Source organism: Oratosquilla oratoria, chromosome 29 (assembly GCF_046742065.1).
Source record: "Oratosquilla oratoria isolate Oo_2021 chromosome 29, ASM4674206v1, whole genome shotgun sequence".
NCBI classification, from domain to species: Eukaryota; Metazoa; Arthropoda; class Malacostraca; order Stomatopoda; family Squillidae; genus Oratosquilla; species Oratosquilla oratoria.
Genome location: NC_134805.1, coordinates 11,380,543 through 11,395,542, shown reverse-complemented (window position 1 = coordinate 11,395,542; position 15,000 = coordinate 11,380,543). Strand labels below are relative to the sequence as shown.

General features: G+C 34.7%; 1 protein-coding gene across 1 annotated transcript in view; it reads right to left on the bottom strand.

The window, feature by feature from the left end:
• LOC143040593 (uncharacterized) overlaps window positions 1-15,000 on the bottom strand; it is a 421,492-nt gene that overhangs the window by 376,975 nt on the left and 29,517 nt on the right. Inside the window, exon 2 of the mRNA XM_076211695.1 lies at window positions 12,663-13,917. Coding sequence (XP_076067810.1) covers window positions 12,663-12,665 — 3 coding nt within the window. The 5' untranslated portion in view covers window positions 12,666-13,917. The remainder of the gene's footprint in view (window positions 1-12,662; window positions 13,918-15,000) is intronic.

Here is a 15,000-nt window from a genome sequence, read left to right as displayed (position 1 = left end):
GCGACTCCCAGTCTCGTTTGCGATGGTATGGAATTAAAAGTGATATATATGTATATGTATATATATATATATAGATATATATATATACATATATATATATACATATATATATATATATATATATATATATATATATACCAGGGTTGGTGATTTTTTTTATTTTGTTAAAAAAAAATCGGATTTTTTTTATTTAAATCAGATTTTTTATTTAAATCAGATTTCTTTTATTTTATTAATAATCAGCATAAAAGATATTGTGAAAGTTATATATATATTCTATATGTTAGTGTAAAATACATTTGAGGTGTTTTTACAGTGTTGCATCATCTCTCACTTGCTTATAACATGTTTGAACCTGTCAAGCAGCCCAGTGGCCACTGACCAGGATTGCATCATCTCTGTCCTGTACCTGATACATGTTAGAACATGGCCGGATTTGTGCCACTGTGTAGTAGTTTGATTGTTTGGATTGGTGTTACAGGCTAGTCACTCATTCCTGAGCTAACTGCAAGAGTGTGAAGATGTCACTAACCACAAGGGTTAATATATCTGGTAGGAAGAGTGATCCAGTGTGGGAACATTTCAACAGAATTCCTTCAAAATCTGGAAAAGGATGGAGAGCTACATGCAAACAGTGTAAACTTGAATTACAAGGAATAGTAGCAAGACTGAAATCTCACAGAGAAAAATGTCAGCAGTTACAAACTACATTATCAGAAGAGGATTTGGATGATCCAGGTAAGATTGAAAATCACTATCTATTCTTATTGAATTATAGTCAAATGGAGTAAAAAAAAAAATCCTGGTTTTTGGTTGGGAAAAAAAAATATCTGCAATAACTTTGTGGTGTGCTATTTAAGATTTTTTATGTTGATGCTTTGGAAGTGAAAAATTAAAGAAACATACAGCATAAGCTATTGCTTTACTTTCACTATTTGTATTAATATGCTTCCTGAAACAGACAAGGGGCTGAAAATCCTACCTCGTCTTTCTATGAAGTTGCCATTCACTGAAATGATTCTTAAGAAGAGGGGCGCACAAGTTATTTCATGCTTTCATTGGTAATTTTCCCAAAGAACACATGATATGATCAACAGTAAAATATAGCCTATGTGAGGAGCCCCTTATAACCAAGCAACACCTAATAAAAAATATACACATAGCCTAAGTTATCCTGCACTAGTCTAGGACAAATTTTGTCATTTGACTGCCTGTTTCTATAGCCCCTATATATTTTTATATTTTTTATCACTTCATGCTAAAGCAAGGCATTTTTTCTCAATTACTCCCTCAAATGCATAGTTTTCATAATAAAAAATCTTTAAAATTATGAAATCCAAGATTTTTCCAAGTCTAAAATAAATCTTAGACATCTTTTGGCAAATAGAAATCACATTATGACCACAACCCTATAAAGGGGAGTGTGACGGTGGAGCCCTAACCTATATTAGTGCAGCTTAGGGGGTTCAGCCCCCAACTAGGTAATAGCCAATTCAGTGACAGGTTAGGTTAAGCAGGAAAAGTTAGGCTAATGCTACACTTTTCAGATTTTTTTTGACAAATGTTAACAATATTTGGAAGTGGCAGTTAAATAACAAAAATTGACCATAGTTTAGCCTACCGAGTAATTAATTAACCCTTAAGAAGAGGATTGCTCTTTTTTTTTTTTTAAATAAACCACCCAAACAACACTTGATACAACAGTAAACTATGTACAGCAGTAGGGCCAAATTGTGAGGAAATCCCTTATAAGTTATAACCAAGCAACAAGGAATCTGAATTTTTCAAAAAGTAAACCCACTTAATTACACATATTGTGGCTTGGGCATTAGTCTACCCTAATTCCACTTACCTAACCTATGCATCAAGATAACAATATTTAGCTGGGGGACTTTGCCCTTCCCTTGTTTATGTGGAGGCTTTGCTTGCCCCCATCCCCCCATAATTTAATTTCTAGTCTCCCTGAATCCCCTTAAGGATGCACTTAGGTCACTAGGTGTACTAGCATATTAGCCTATCTCAGAGAAACCAGGCACAGCGCTACTGTATACCATGTTGTACTTATTGCATCCATGTTATGAGAAAATGTATCTTTGCAAATACAGTAGAAGTTGTATCCTATCAACTTGGTTTTTGTTTTTTCCTTTTCAGAAAGTGTACCTATTGCATCAACTTCAACACCACTGACTCCAAAGGTGCCTGAAAGAAGTGTTGCAACTCCAGTATTACAGAAAGTCAGTCCAGCTTCTGCAACAAGCTTTTCAAAGCGCAAAGCAACAACTTTGGACACATTCGTCACAAAGACATCTTCTTATGAAAAAGTAAATCTTGATGAAGAAGTTGCTAAGATGGTCTTTGCAACCAACTCTTCATTTAGATTGGTAGAACATCCTCAGTTCTGTAAAATGGTTGGGAAGTTGAGGCCAGGATACATTCCTCCAACAAGAAAAAAAATTGCAGACAAATTTCTACCCATGATATATGAGAAAGAATATGCTAAGTGTGCCACAGAGCTTAAGGATGAAATTGTATGTCTGTCTTTAGATGGATGGTCTAACATTCACAACGAGCCTATTATATGTATTACTGTGACAACTTCAAGTGGCCATATATATCTAGTAGATACAGTCGACACAAGTGGCCAGCCTCATACTGCTGAATATCTACAAGAGCTCTCAAAATCAGCAATTCAGAAGTGTAAAGAAGAACTTGACTGTCATGTTGGCAGTGTTGTTACAGATAATGCAGCTAATGTAAACAAAATGAGGAAACTGTTAGAACAGGAAAATGAACTGAAGCTGGTGACCTATGGCTGTACTGCACACATTTTGAATCTTCTGGCTCATGATCTGGAAATTGACAATATTAAAGAGCATGTGGTGAATATAGTAAAATACTTTAGAAACAATCATTATGCTTCTGCAAGATATCGTCAGGAAGGTGAGCAACGTCTTGTTATGCCTCAAGACACACGATGGAATACCATGTGTAACTGTCTGAAGACATATATAAAGAACTGGCCAGCTCTCATGAAAATATGTGAAGTTGATAGGGAGCAAATTGATGTCAGAGTTAGAGAAAAGGTGTCTAACTTAACCCTGAAGCGGTCAGCAGAGGACCTACTTGCACGACTAGAACCAATAGCTGTGGCTTTAGACAAAGCACAGAGTGATAAATGTACAATTGCTGAAGCAGTGAACATTTGGAAAGAATTAATCACAACTTTAAGCAATGACAGAGATGCCCTAACTGCTGTGAGAAAGAGGTATGACCAAGTCATAACACAAGCTCATCTTCTTGCAAACCTAATTCATCCTTCCCTTCAAGGAAAACTGCTTAGTGAAGAAGAAGTGAATAATGCAATGGACTATGCTAATGAAAGGTTTCCTTCACTTGTCCCAGTCATCATGAAATTTCAAGCCAAATCGCCTCCTTTCCATGCATTTAAGTTCAGTGATTTTGTGACCAAGTCTATGTCAGCTGTTGAATGGTGGAGGTCACATTCAAATGTGTTGGATAGTGATGTCATTTCAGCAGCACAACAACTACTGTCTGCAGTGGCTTCTTCATCAGGGGTTGAACGAGTTTTTTCAAGCTATGGTATAGTACATTCAAAATTAAGGAACCGGCTGGGAACAGAAAAAGCTGCAAAACTGGTGTTTTTGTTTAAAACTATGAATGCACACAAAATGGATGTATATGATGATACTAATGATCAGGATGCTTAAAAGAACCAAATTCATTGTCAAAAGAATTAAAAACCTTACTTTTTTATATTCAAATTTTTTTTGAACTACTTTCAGAGAAGTGTTTCATTATTTTTTAAAAGAAGATTGCTTTTACAGAATAAATTCAATGTGCTTTTGCTCTGAATACAGGCTGCAATAATTTTCTTTTTTTTTAAATTCATTACTTCAAGAAATAAGTATAGCTCATTATAAGTAACCCTTTTTGATTTCCTTATTCAATAGCAAGTAGATTTTTTTTCTATTGCAAAAGGAAGTGATTTAGCATTTTAGTCCTTAGCTCATTACAAGTAAATCCCTTTGATTTCTTTCTTGATGGATGTGAAATTTTTTGTTGAACTGTACAATAAAAGAAAGCATTTAGTATAAAGTCAGTGTGCTTTTGCTTTGAATACAGGCTGCAATAATTTTCTTTTTTAAATTCATTACTTAAAGAAATAAGTATAGCTCATTTTAAGTAAACCTTTTTGATTTCCTTATTCAATAGCATGTGGATTTTTTATGTTTTTATTGCAAAAGCAAGTGATTTAACATTCTAGTCCTCAGTTCATTCATTACAAATAAAACCCTTTGATTTCTTTCTTAATGGATGTGAAAATGTTTGTTGTACTGTACAGTAAAAAGAAACATTTAGTGTTCTATTTCTCAGAAATATATAAAGCAGGTATAATTATGTTTGTTTTTATATTTTTCATTTACATTCCATATTGCTTTGGGCAGAAGTAAATACTGATTTAAATCGATGATTTTTTTTAAAAGAATCATTTGATTTAAATCTTGATTTAAATCACTGATTTAAATCATGATAAAAATCAGCCAACCCTGATATATACATATATGAATACATATATATATTTATATAGAGAGATACAGATATATATATAAATATATATATATATATATATATATATAAGATTGAAGGTGAAAGAAGTAGACGAGGAGTAATATCCTGTTACGTTTGAGTTGTTAGCTTTGTGATCAAGACCCTGCGGTTCGAAACGTTAAGGCGTGAAATTCTCACATCACTCCTCGTCTACTTCTTTCACCTTCAATCTTATTTGTCATAATATAGTCAATATATATATATATATATATATATATATATATATATATATACATATATATATATACATATGAATACATACATACATGTATATATATATATATATATATATATATATATATATATAAGGTTTTTGCAATTTAGAAAAATACAGTGATGTCCCAGTCCAAGACATTAATATTTGTAAAGGTTTTGGTTATAATGCATTGAATGTGACAAATTATCCAAGTTGTCCAAAAAGGTTTGTCACAGCATTAAACGCCTTAAATATAGGCAAGGACTTACTTATAACAAAGCCTGAAAAAAACAACAATTGTGTAGTAATTATTAACAAAAAAATTTATATTGAAAAAAATTGACTCATTATTAAGTGATGAAGAAACGTATGTGAAGGTAAACAGGAACCCATTAGAGATAGTTAACAGTGAGTTCAATAAAAAAAAAGCTTATGAATTTGCTAGTTGTACACAATGAACTTATCAAACAACTTGCATCGTTGTCACCGTCATTACCTTATATGTACGGTTTAATTAAAACTCACAAAATCAATAATCCAGCTAGACCTATCATTTTCTCTATTGGTTCTTGTACTTGGAAATTGTCCAAGTGGTTGGTGTCATTCTTAAGCCCACTTGTATATACTATTTCCCATTCTCATATAAAAAACAATGTTGATCTCATCGAAAAGCTATCTGGTCAAAATCCCTCTTTTGATTCTAATCTTGCTAGTTTTGATGTTACTAGTGTATTCACTCGAGTTCCTGTTTTAATTTTTTAAAATATATTTAGAAGATGAATTGAAGAAATATGATGTGCCCCTGCCGGTCCACACAATAATCAGTCTCATTAAGTTATGTGTGTTAGATTTAGAATTTGAATTCAATGATAAATCTTATATGCAAATTTTTGGAATGAGAATGGGGAATCCTTTATCTCCTGTTCCAGGCAACTTGTATATAAAAAAATTTGAAAGAGATATTTTGCCTAAAATTATTCCTAGCAAAGCCATTTGGCATAGATATGTTGATGATATATTGTGCATGTGGCCTATTGACCAACCTTTTGACATTTTTTATTAAAGTTAAACAGTTTGGTACCATCAATTAGATTTACAAAAGAAAGTGAACAGAATAATAGTCTGCCTTTTTTGGATGTTATAATTTATAGATTTGGTAATAAGTTTAAATTAGATGTTTACAGGTAACCTACCAATGTCCTTTCTTATATTCATTATTATTCTTATCACCACCTTAAGACTAAAGTATCAGTGTTCACTTCAATGTTTCTAAGGGCCTTTAGAGTTTGTTGCCCAGAATTTTTAGAGCAAGAAATTGAAACCATTTATGACATTGGTAATAAATTGAAATATCCAAAACACTTAATTGACGTAGCTCAAAACACAGTAAAGAAATCTTTTTATGGTCTTACTCATAATCAGCAATTCAGTTTTTTAAATATTTTAACCCTCCCTTTTCATCAAAATTTTGTTAGTTTAACTCGTAATTTTAATAAATTTGGTGTCCAAGTTCTCTTTAAGAATAACAGCACTGGTAAAAACAGGTTGATTAAAAATTCACCTGCTTGTAATAAAGGCTGTATCTATATTATCCCTTGCAAAAAATGTAACTTTAATTATATTGGACAAATAGGTAAGGATTTAAAATTGAGAAGACCAACATAAATATAACATCAGAACAGGGCAAGTTTCAAGTGGGTTGTTTTTGCATTTAAGGGATTTTAATCATTGTATTAATTGGGATAACACAAAGAAAATTGTCTTAAGTAAGGAGATTAAGGAGAGGAATATCATAGAATCATGTTGTATAAAAGCTTCATTTGAGAACAACATGAATATGAATATGGGAATGTATAAATTAGATAATTTTATAACATACAAAATTGTTGACAGTAGCCGGCTCAAACGTCCTGAGAGAGTGAGGTCACAATGGACCTGTCCTAATTACCCCCTAATGTGCTTCTTTTTTATATATATTGTCACTGTTTCCGTACTCTGTACCTTTAGAATGTCTTAAATAGACGAAAACGTTCGGTCACATTTAATTTTATTTTCCAAGTGGTTTTATTACACACACACACACACACACACACACACACACACACACACACACACACACACACACACACACACACACACACACACACACATACATACATATATATATATATATATATATATATTCTATGTTTTTTAGAGAAAAAAGACTCATATGTTTTAGTCGATTTTCGTATGATATATTTTTGATATTTGGAATCAGTTTTGTGGGGCTCGCCGTTGTACTTGTTCCAGTCTGTCAATGTCTTTAATGAGATTCGGTGACCATACGGAAACAGCATATTCCAAATGTGGACGAACTAACGATTTATATAGCTTGTTAATGAGTGACGGACTTTTAAAGTCAAAAGATTGTGCAATCAGTCCTAGAATATTATTTGCTTTCTCAGAGGCTGAAATACACTGCTTGTATGATTTGAGATCGTTACTGATAATTACGCTGAGACCTTTTTCACTATCCATTTTTGTTAACGAATTTCCAAATAACTTGTAATCGTACTTACTGTTATTTTTACCTATGTGCATTACATTGCATTTACTTGTGTTAACGTTAATTAGCCACTTTTCAGACCATTGCCGTAATTTATCTAAATCTCCTTGAATATCTAATTGGTTTGAGTGATCATTTGCCATTCCGCACAGTTTTGTATCACCAGCAAATTTGGAAACAGTAGATTTTAGTCCATGGTCTATATCATTTATATATACTATGAATAGAAGTGGCTCAAGAATGGAACCTTGAGGAACTCCACTTGTAACATTTTTCCATCCCGAAGTTTTTCCATTTAAAACATCTCTCTGTATATATATGTTTTTTTATTATCTAAGTTTTAGATACTTTCGGTTACAATGCTTGGTATCGTCTTTATCTTTATTATATCTTTCTATGATGGCACAATCGGAAGCGTCCTGGTTTCGCATCTTCCTAGTCGCGGGTTCGAGTCCCGCACTCCTCTTTAATTCCCAGCAGTGAATTTTGCTACCCGAGCTAGCAATCACAGCATAACAGGTAAAGGTGATGGCTTTGGTACTAGTTAAGTGTGTGTGATTTACCATGGCCTTGGATCACGTGTTGGATTCGTGATCGTCAGCTATTTCCCTCCCGGAAGAGAGCTCAGAGCCCATATATGACAGATCTATGGGTAATGCTATGACCTTACACGCACACACACCAACCGCCCTCCCCCCCGCCCACGAGAGTTGGAGTAAAGACCCGCATCGCAGCGATACTGAAATTATTTCACCCCTGGGTGGGATTCGAACCCGGACCGCCGTAGTGGAAGCCGGGAACTCTAGCACTGCGCCATCGAGTCGTGTGTGTGTGTGTGTGTGTGTGTGTGTGTGTGTGTGTGTGTGTGTGTGTGTGTGTGTGTGTGTGTGTGTGTGTGTGTGTGTGTGTGTGTGTGTGTATCTGCTCAGCGCCCATATGTTCCTGGCTTATCTTTAATCTATCTAATTCCGAACGAGATCCGAACTTGAGCCCCAGGATTAGATGATAAGAATACTGTCACTTAGTTTCCTACTTAACCAAAAAAAAAAGGTCAAGGAAGATTTTTTAATTTCCTTCCACTATTATAAACATTTTTATAATTTCCTTCCAACATCATATGAGAGTAATCTTACTGTTATCAAGTATTCAAAATTCTATATGCACGGAATTAAAGCAAGATTATGTTTGAAAAGAGAACTTTAGAAAGCGTGTGTGAGTATTAATGTAACCAACCTAACCTAAACCCAAATGATGTCAAAATTTAAATAGAGAATTCGGCGTGGAGAAATGTGACAACAAATATCTTGAGTGATTAAGAATAATTATGGTTAACGCAAAGCCATATTAATCAGCTTAACCCATTCAACTCCGATGACAAGATTCTTGTCATTTGGTCAAATAAAACAAAAAATCATAAAACACCAAAATGTTTGATCAAACAGCACCAGAAAAATATGACGTCAGTCCTCGCTTCGCTCGCGAGCGAGGACTGACGTCATATTTTTCTGGTGCTGTTTGATCAAACATTTTGGTGTTTTATGATTTTTTGTTTTATTTGACCAAATGACAAGAATCTTGTCATCGGAGTTGAATGGGTTAAGACCGCCAGTAAGATTTGATTCTCTTTTTCTTTTATTTTTATTTTTTGTTTCTATTTTATCTTACCCATCTTTTATTCTTATTTATTTATTTTTATTTCTATTTCATTTATATTCATTTATTGACTTTATTTTGTCATACCCATCTTTTATTCTTATTTATTTATTTTTATCTTTATTTAATTTTCATTCATTTATTGATTTTATTTTGTCTTATCCATCTTTTATTCTTATTTAATTGTTTATTCATTTGTTCATCTATTTATTTCTTTATCAATTTATTTGTTTTTTATTTTATATTAATCTATTTATCTATTTACTAATTTATATATTTATTTGCTATTTTCCTTTTAATCTTATCCATCTTTTATTCTTATTCAATTATCTATTCCTTTATAAATTTATTTATTTAATATTTATCTATTTATCTTTTATTTACTTATTCAATTTATTTATGTAATTATTCATTTATTCATCTAATTAATTCATTGTACTAACCTTGTCATCCAGGAGGTGCCAAGATAGGAGGGAGGAAGGAGGGTGGAGGGGAGTGGAATATATAGAATATGAAATGGGTGGGAGTGATTTCTATGCCTTTTTCTTTTTGGCTACCCCCCGTGTAAGGGGGAAAAGCCTTTGGTACATGTATGTATGTATGTATGTATGTATGTATGTATGTATGTATGTATGTATGTATGTATGTATGTATGTATGTATGTATGTATGTATGTATGTATGTGTGTATGTATGTATGTATGTACTAACCTTGTTATCTATTTATCTAGGTATTTATCTAATTGATGTGATTTTCAGGATTCGTACCTGCCCGGACATTAACCTTCTGGCAGTGATCCGGAGAACCTATGCCATCATCCTGGAAGAAGGTTTAATGGTCTCGTCTTCGTTTCCGGAAGGGCTTTGAGGTCTCACAGCCCGGAAGCTTCTCCGGATGAACCAAAAAGGATTGTCCGGATATCACAGGCCTTCCAGTGACTCCATTCTTCCGGTCATGGTGATGGAAAAAAAGAGAAAGAGAGAAAGAGAGAGAGAGAGAGAGAGAGAGAGAGAGAGAGAGAGAGAGAGAGAGAGAGAGAGAGAGAGAGAGAGAGAGAGAGAGAGAGAGAGAGAGAGAGAGAGAGAGAGAGAGAGAGAGAGAGAGAGAGAGAGAGAGAGAGAGAGAGAGAGAGAGAGAGAGAGAGAGAGAGAGAGAGAGAGAGAGAGAGAGAGAGAGAGAGAGAGAGATGGACAGAGACAGGGACAGGGAGAGAGACAGGGACAGAGAAAGAGAAATAAAAAGAGAAAGAGAGAAAGAAATAGAGAGATATACATATGTAGATAGGTAGAGAGTCTGAAGTGTTTCCCAGAAGCTTATTTTGGAATTCGTCTTCTGGTCGTTGTGCCTTTCTAGCTCGGACCTGCCTTGACCAGCAGGACAATATCGGTGATTAAACATTTCACAGCAAAGGACGACTTTCATGCTTACATTCTGGCTGCCGCCAGGCGATTTTATTCAACTGACGGTGGGGGAACCTCGGACATGTAACTATTTAATTACGTTTTACAATTCTCGTGAACTATTTTGAATTTGAAAAACTAGAAGAATTTGCTGATAGTATTTTAGACATCCCAGAGAACATATCAACAATGTGTCTAATATTCGTATTGTCTAAGCTGCATTTAGTTTGTCATTTACTGTCTCAATATACGATGTATAGACATCTCGACGTTAATTTGAAAAACTAGAAGAATTTGCTAACAGTATGAGTATTCTAGACACCTCCGAGAACATATCAACAACGTGTCTAATATTCTTGTTGTCTAAGTTCTTCTTAGTTTATTTACTGTCTCAATATACGATGCATAGAAATTACGATGTTAATTTGAAAAACTAGAAGACTTTGCTAACATTATTCTAGACATCCCAGAGAACATATCAACAACGTGTCTAATATTCGTGTTGTCTTAAGTTGCTAATAGTTTGTCATTTACTTTCTCAATATATGATACATAGTTATCTCAACGTTTGGGGACTCGAAAAAGAAAATTTTCGTCATCGAAGTCGTTTCTGAGTCCAACGAACTCACAACAGTTGCCAAAAATCCCTTTTAGATTATCTGTCGCCAAATTATTTTAATCAGCAAAAGGCGTAAAATATAGAAAAAAATATCTCCATCAATCACCATCATTAAGATAACGTAATTGATTGAGTTTATTCTGGTTAAAGTCGGAAAGTGATTTTGTTAACGTGAAGGAGCAACATGGAATCTGAGCTTCGGATAGAGTGGGCTCGATTTTATCATTTTATACTGGTTAACGTCAGACGATTTGGTTTATTTACGGCGGGTCTCGGTCGGAGGAGACTGCGTTCGAGTCCAGGTCCGCTTCGTAGCTGAATAAAATCGCCTATTATCAGCCAAAACGAAATCAACTAAGACACTATGCTGAGGGTACAGACCAGGGTTTCTCAAACTTTTTAGCCATATCGCCCCCTTTTTCAATTGAAAAAAAAAGGATGGCCCCTTTCATTGGAAAATAATGATAAAAATTATTGCAACAATGATAAACAACTAATCTAAAATGGTTTACCCACGTTGTGTTTTAATGAGACCCTTGGGCTGCCTGGTGCTTCGCTGCTAGATCTTTTATATTAGGATTAAAATTTGTCAGTTAGAAGCAATACCTGTGACGTTTTTCGCCCCCCAGAACTCAAAAATCGCTCCCCTGGGGGGGGGATATCGCCCCCGTTGAGAAAAAATTGGTACAGATGTTAAGATCATACCCCATCTTCTCAAATGTACTGAAATACATACGACTTAGAAAGTCAAGATTGATCCGAATTTGCACAAATTTGATTCTAAGGTTATTGCAGAATCCTCAATATGTCCCAATTATTTTTTAAAAGATAATGAGCATGTTTGGTAGTACACATGCATTTATACACGGGCATGCATGAAGAGCATAGTCACATATAGATGTGTGCACATACACACACGCACGCACTCACACACACACACACACACACACACACACACACACACACACACACACACACACACACACACACACACACACACACACACACACGCACACACACACACACACACACACACACACACACACACACACACACACACACACACACACACACACACACACACACACACACACACACACACACACACACACACATACACACACACGGCCCGGTGGCGGATTGGTAAGGCACTGGCCTCACAAGCCGGAGAACCGGGGTTCGATTCCCCGGCCGGGCGGAGACAAGTTGGGTTTGTCTCCTTTCACGTGTAGCCCCTGTTCACCTAGCAGCGAGTAGGTACGGGACGTTAGTCAAGGAGTTGTGACCTTGCATTCCCGGTGTGTGGAGTGTGAGTGGTCTCAGACCTACCCAGAGATCTGCTAATAATGAGCTCTGAGCTCACTGCCGTAGGGTGGTGTCTGGCTGTCTCGAAAAGAGGCTGCAGCAGATCCGAGGTGAATACACACACACACATACATACACACACGAGCGCCCGCGCACATACAATCATAAGAAATTAACAATACAGACATCTAGATATACAGATAAAGACTTAACAAATAAACGCACACTGAATAATTAAATAGACAATACATGAATAAACATATAAATGAGTAAATATCAATATAAATAAATTGACCAATCGGTCCAACTTACCATGAAAACTTAGGCTGACGAGGCATGAGAATATCTGCTCAGCCTTTCTTAGTGGGCGTGGGCGTGGGCGTGTCCCTTGGTGGAGGCGTGATCTTGGGCGTGGGCCTGTCCCTTGGTGTAGGCGTGATCTTGGGCGTGAATTGCTACGAGAACCACACACCGGAAGTCTGAGCGAGAGACTGATGGGCGTAGGAACAATGCGGCTTGTTCGTTGTATACAGACAATGGAGCGGGTTAGGATTGGGGGATTGGGGATTGGGGATTGGGGTTAGAGGACAGTCAAGGCACTGTCACTCACAACAGGATTAGGGACGGCAACTACCTGGTTAAATTTTTAACCCAGTTAGGTGGATAAGTCTTAATCCAGGATGAGTTCGTTTCCTGTAAGAACCGGATATCTTCAATCCAAGTTCCGATTTTTTTCTTTCTTTTTTCTTTTCTTTTTTTAATTGAGTTTTCTTTATTTAACTTTAGTAAGGTATGTAGCAATAGGTTTGTTTTTTCTAGGTATTTCTCACTTGGTTTAAATATTGTTTTTGGACGATGTAATTAAATGTTAGAAATTACTTTGCACAACACAAGAACTTTCTATTTGTTTTTCATTGTTGTCATTACCTCCTCCCATGTCAACATCACACAAATGTTCTCTCAATAAAGAATTTTCCCACAAAGTTTCGTTCAGTAAAGAACTTTCTCAATGGACTTTTGCAGCAAATAATGAAACAACCCTTACACAATGTCCGTATCTTTGTGACACACAATTTCGTGTTTTCGTTCAATTCCTGTAGATGGAGTCCACTGGAACAACATTATCCGATATGGAAAGCGCGAATCAATTTGAAAGAAGACCTTTGTTTTGCTGTAACAAGGCCTAAAACAGAATCTTTGTGATCACCGAATGTTTTTCCTTCGCGGATTAAGTCACGAGAAAGGTTTGAAACACATTGTGTATTTTCTTTCTGACATCACTTTCTGATTTGCCACTTATTCATCGTCAAGTTTGGCTATTACACCTGAGCAGGACCGAATATACACTCACGCTCTTTCCTTTTCGATGTTTTCTTAACTACTTCAGATAGAACGTATGTAAACTTTGTTATCTTTATTCTTTCCGTTTGTTCAGATAAACTTCTTGTGAGGTATAAGGTCCTTATCAAACTGTCACATAATATTATAACACCTTTATTTGGAGAATTTTTTTTATTTTTTCCAGTCCGAGGCAAACCACTTTCTTTCAGCGAAAACTTTATAATCTCTATAAAAACAAACAAAAAAGGTTAGTACATAAATACAGCTTATACAGAAAACAAGACAATAGATAATCTCACTCTGAGAACGACAGAAACTCTGCCTATTGCTGAAAGAACGATTCTCTCCGATTGGTGAATAAAAAACATGGGAGTGTTAGCGAGCCAATCAGCTGGCGCCAAGTTATTCGAGGGCGGAGCCAACTGTGTGTTAGGTCCAATGGGATATTTCCCTCCGACATGACGTCACAAGTGTACAAATGCGAACAACAGAATCTGCTTCATGTTACCTCAGAACTACAAAAATAGATCTATTGTTGCTGTTATTGGATTAATACAAATTGGCATAAATGAATAAAACTAAGAATAAACAAATAGATAAATAAAACACAAATGCAAAAACAAACAATGAGGAATAAATAAGTAAATTGATAAGTCAACAAACAAATAAATAAATAAATAAATAGATAAAAACTAAATACCTAAAAAAACAATTGAATTAGGAATAAATCAACGAATAAATGATTGAATAAATAAGTTAGTAAACAAACAAACAAACAAATAAACAAACAAATCCGGTTGAGAAACAGCACTTTAAAGTATCAGAAAAGATACGAAAACAAAGACTTTATTAACTTGTACAGAAACGACCGTAGACGCTGGCCATATCAATGTAACGGCCCCAGCTTTTGACGAATTGAAATCTTGAATGAAGATCACATTTTACGTCATTATGACCTTGATTTTTTACCTTGATTTAAGAACATTTATTGTGTTCATCCTTGGCATCATGTTTATAAGGTATCATTGTATGATTATGATCAAACCAAGTTATGAGGCAAACATCTACCGGAACGAGGTAAACATTTATTCTTTTGAGAAAAAAGAATAGTAATAATAATAATAGTAATAATAATAATAATAATAATAATAATAATAATAATAATAATAATAATAATAATAATAATAATAATAATAATAATAATAATAATAATAATAATAATAATAATAATAATGATAATGATAATAATAATAATAATAATAATAATAATAAAATAATAATAATAATAATAATAATAATAATAATAATA